We start from the raw sequence: 3610 nt of genomic DNA, 5'->3' as shown, positions 1-3610 counted from the left end.
GTCCAGGAGATGATGGAGAGTTTCTTCATTTTGAGAGCAATTAATACAGATCGAGGGGCCATGAAAGTTCCGCTTTCTAAGCTTGTCCCAGGTGAGTATTTTTTTGTGACTCACCAGCCAAAGAAAGCAGGCGATTTTTGGCCAAGGTCCGAGCTTCCAAATCTTGCTCCACACAGGGTCAGGGGGAGAGGGAAAGTTACATAACAACCTGTAGGCTTCTGAAGTGGTGTATGCCCCCTTGGGTAGGTATCCCCACCTGAGAATATCCCTGCCATTGTCCTGCCTTATCCTTCTTTTCTTAAGTTCGATCATGAGCTCTTCTTGCTGCTGCGTACCTGCATGGTGGAGAATTAGGTGTCTCCTTTTCCATTTCCTAAAATTGTGCTCCATCTCTGAGGCCCAGAATTGATGAACTGTTTCTTGTTGTTGGTTTAGCCCATCAGGTATTAGGTCTGGGTGAAGAATATCTTGGAGTTTGGGCTGTTGGTTCCAGGCATCAGTCCAAAATCTCGTAGTGCGCCCATTCCTTATATCCCAGAAGCTGTGCTTCTGTATTAGTTGGTGGTGTTGCTTGGCCGCATTCCATATTGTGGATCCTTTTTCAGTGGGAATGAAACGGATGAGCTCCTCTTGAGGTCGGCCTCCGGCATACTTGGCTGTCCATATTTTCCCCCATGGCTTATCTGGGCTAGTGATCCATTGCCACCAGATCTTGGCGTTCATGATGGAGTTGTTGTGTTCCGGATCCCTTAATCCAATGCCACCCTTTTCTTTGGGCATGCAAACATTGGACCATTTCACCAAGGCCCATTTGCGATTTGTAGCTGCGCTGCTCCATAGAAAATTGCACTGTAGGTTTCTTATGCATTTTAAAACCCATTTAGGCACAGCTAGAATAGAAAAGAAGTATAGAGGCATAGCCTGCAAGACCAATTCGATGAGGACGATTCAGCTTGCTAAATTAAGAGATCTGTGAGTCCAGAGATTGAGACGATTTTCCAATTTCTCGAGCAGGGATCGCCAAGCAGGTTGCTTGAAGGCTGAAGCCGAGAGGGGAGCTCCCAGGTATTTAGAGGGCAGAGAGGCCACTGGGAACCCCAAGATGCGAGAAACAGAAGTTTTGACTGAGGGCGGCGTATGGAAGAAAAAAATCTTAGATTTAGCACAATTGATATGCATGCCTGAGGCCTCCGAGAAATCTTGAAGGAGGGATTTTAGACGGTGGGCTTCTTGGGCCGAGGGATACCCAAAAAGCATCGTGTCGTCGACAAATTGATGGTGGGAGGTGGCAGGGGAGTTATGCACAGAGATGCCTTTGATCTGATGAGAGAGGAGGGCTTGCTTGATGTGCCGTCCTAACCCTTCTGCCATAAGGACGAAGAGAAAGGGGGAGAGGGGGTCTCCTTGGCGAATACCTCTTGAAGGATTAAAGGGACGGGAGGGGATGCAATTGACGAGAATAGAGAAATGAGTGGAGGTAATCATATTCAAGATCCAACGGATCCAAGGAGAGCAGAAAACAAAAGCTTTTAGCATCTCATGAATGTAATTCCAGCTTAGCTTGTCAAAAGCCTTGGAGAGGTCGAGTTTGAGAAGCATACCTGATTGCTTTGAATGCTTGAGGGAGTGAATAATTTCGTGAGAGAGCAGGATGCCATCCATTATGTGCCTTCCTTCCACGTACCCTGACTGTTCCGGGGAGATGAGCCCAGGAAGAAGAGGTTTCAGACGATTTGCTATGACTTTTGAAATTACTTTGTAGATAACATTGCAAAGCACAATGGGCCTGAATCTGTCCAGGGTAATGGAGTGCTCCTCCTTGGGGATGAGAGTTATAAAGGTAGCATTGAGAGAGGGCAGGAGCCAGGGCGTAGCCCTAGATTCTTCAACTATCTGCCAGACCTCTTCCTTTAACATGTCCCAGAAAGAGTGGAAGAAGGTGGTTGAAAATCCGTCTGGCCTCGGGGCCTTGCCTTCCTTAAGCTACTTCATTGCATCGTCCACTTCCTGAGGCAGAATGGGGCGCATTAGGAGTTCGTTTTGTTCCTCCGTGATGATTTTTGGAATGTTGCTCGTGATTTTTCGTATGGCCTGTCGCCGATCTTCTCTTCGGTCTTGATGGATCTGTTTGAAGTGGTTGAGCAGTTCCTCTTCAATCCCCTCATGGGTCTCCACTCTTTCCCCTGACCGTTTTTGGATGAAGGGGATGTTGTTGTGAATTCTTCTTTGAACCATAGTTCTGTGGAAGAATTTAGTGTTACGCTCACCCTCCTTCAACCATCTGATCCTTGACTTTTGTTTCCAATAAATCTCTTCCTGATTTCTTCTGTTGTCCAGCTGGCTATGGATGAGGCGTTCCTGCTCCAAGGTGGCTTCCGAGTGCCCTTCCATGATGACCCTTTGGTGAAGAATCTCCAAGTCCTGAGTAAGCTTTTGCTGCTCTTTGAAGATGTTGCCGAAGGTTTCCCTGTTCCACCGTTTCAGGTGATATTTAAGAAAACGAAGCTTTTGCTGGAATTGGTACATCTTAGATCCTTCAGGGGGAGTGAAGGCGGCCCACGTAGTTTTCACAAAATCCTTGAAAGTGGGATGCGTGAGCCAAAAACCTTCAAATCGAAAGGGTCGTTTGGTTATGTTAACTGGCCGTTGCCATTGAAGTGCTATTGGCCAGTGGTCCGATCCAGAGTGAGCAAGAATGGCTGTTGAGATGTCCCCTCCTAGGTGGACTGCATTGTCAGAGAGGAGGAAGCGGTCCAGTTTTGAGGCGATTTGGTATTTGCCCGACCTTCTATTACTCCACGTAAAGGTGCCATTACAGAACGACATGTCTATGAGGGAGGTTGCTTGAATGAAGTTCCTGAAGTGACAGTCTTCATGCTGCAGTCTGCGCCTGCCTCCCAGCTTCTCTTTAGTTTTAGTTATCATGTTGAAGTCCCCTGCAACAATCCAGAGCGGGTATCTTCTGCTATTGCTGAGGGCTTCAATTGTGTCAAGAAGTGCTATCTTGCTTCCCGAATCTTGTGGGAAGTAAACATTTGACAAGTTACCATAAACATTGGTACCCAAGATATGAAAGGTCGCCTGAATAAGGTGATGCGCTGCATGAAAGTCGGAAAGGGATACCGCCTGCGTATTCCATGCAATTGCCAGACCCCTTGAGGCTCCTGAGGCATCTACAGCTACCGATCTACAACCAGGCCAGGCTTTCGAAAGAATGCTGCCTAGCGTTGTACTGTTACACTTTGTTTCTTGGAGAAAGCACATTTGTGGCTTTTCCTTTCTAATCATATGTTTTAACATCCTGAGTTTTCCGAGGCTGTTGAGCCCTCTTATATTCCATGATACCAGCTTCATCATTAACCGTTGATGGAGGGTTTGTAGTACTTTGTCAGCTGTGCATATCTGCCTGAATCCACCAGGATCTTCCCAATCTCTATTGTCCTTTGCAAATCTGTCTTTCTGCCTCTCTTCTTTGGGTTTTTTGTGTGCAGACTTCTGTCCCATTGGCTGCCTGATTGTATTCCCAGTTGACTTTGATAATAAGCTCGAGAAATGACCATTTCGAGCTTGTTGAGTGCTAGTTTAGGGATGGCATCAAAAGCTTTTTTTT

At 46.8% G+C, this 3610-nt stretch overlaps 1 protein-coding gene across 1 annotated transcript; it reads right to left on the bottom strand.

Moving 5' to 3' along the window:
* Positions 1-1983: 1983 nt before the first annotated feature.
* LOC149149943 (uncharacterized) lies at positions 1984-3354 on the bottom strand. The gene has a single exon (XM_089442634.1). It carries the CDS (start codon positions 3352-3354, stop codon positions 1984-1986), a length of 1371 nt encoding a protein of 456 aa, XP_089298760.1.
* Between the last annotated feature and the right edge of the window lie 256 nt (positions 3355-3610).

Source organism: Pinus tabuliformis, chromosome 9, assembly GCF_031772625.1.
Source record: "Pinus tabuliformis cultivar Carrire ecotype Pingquan chromosome 9, CPIR1, whole genome shotgun sequence".
NCBI lineage: Eukaryota > Viridiplantae > Streptophyta > Pinopsida > Pinales > Pinaceae > Pinus > Pinus tabuliformis.
The sequence above is the reverse complement of the archived record's forward strand: the minus strand, read 5'-3'. Positions and strand labels throughout refer to the sequence as shown.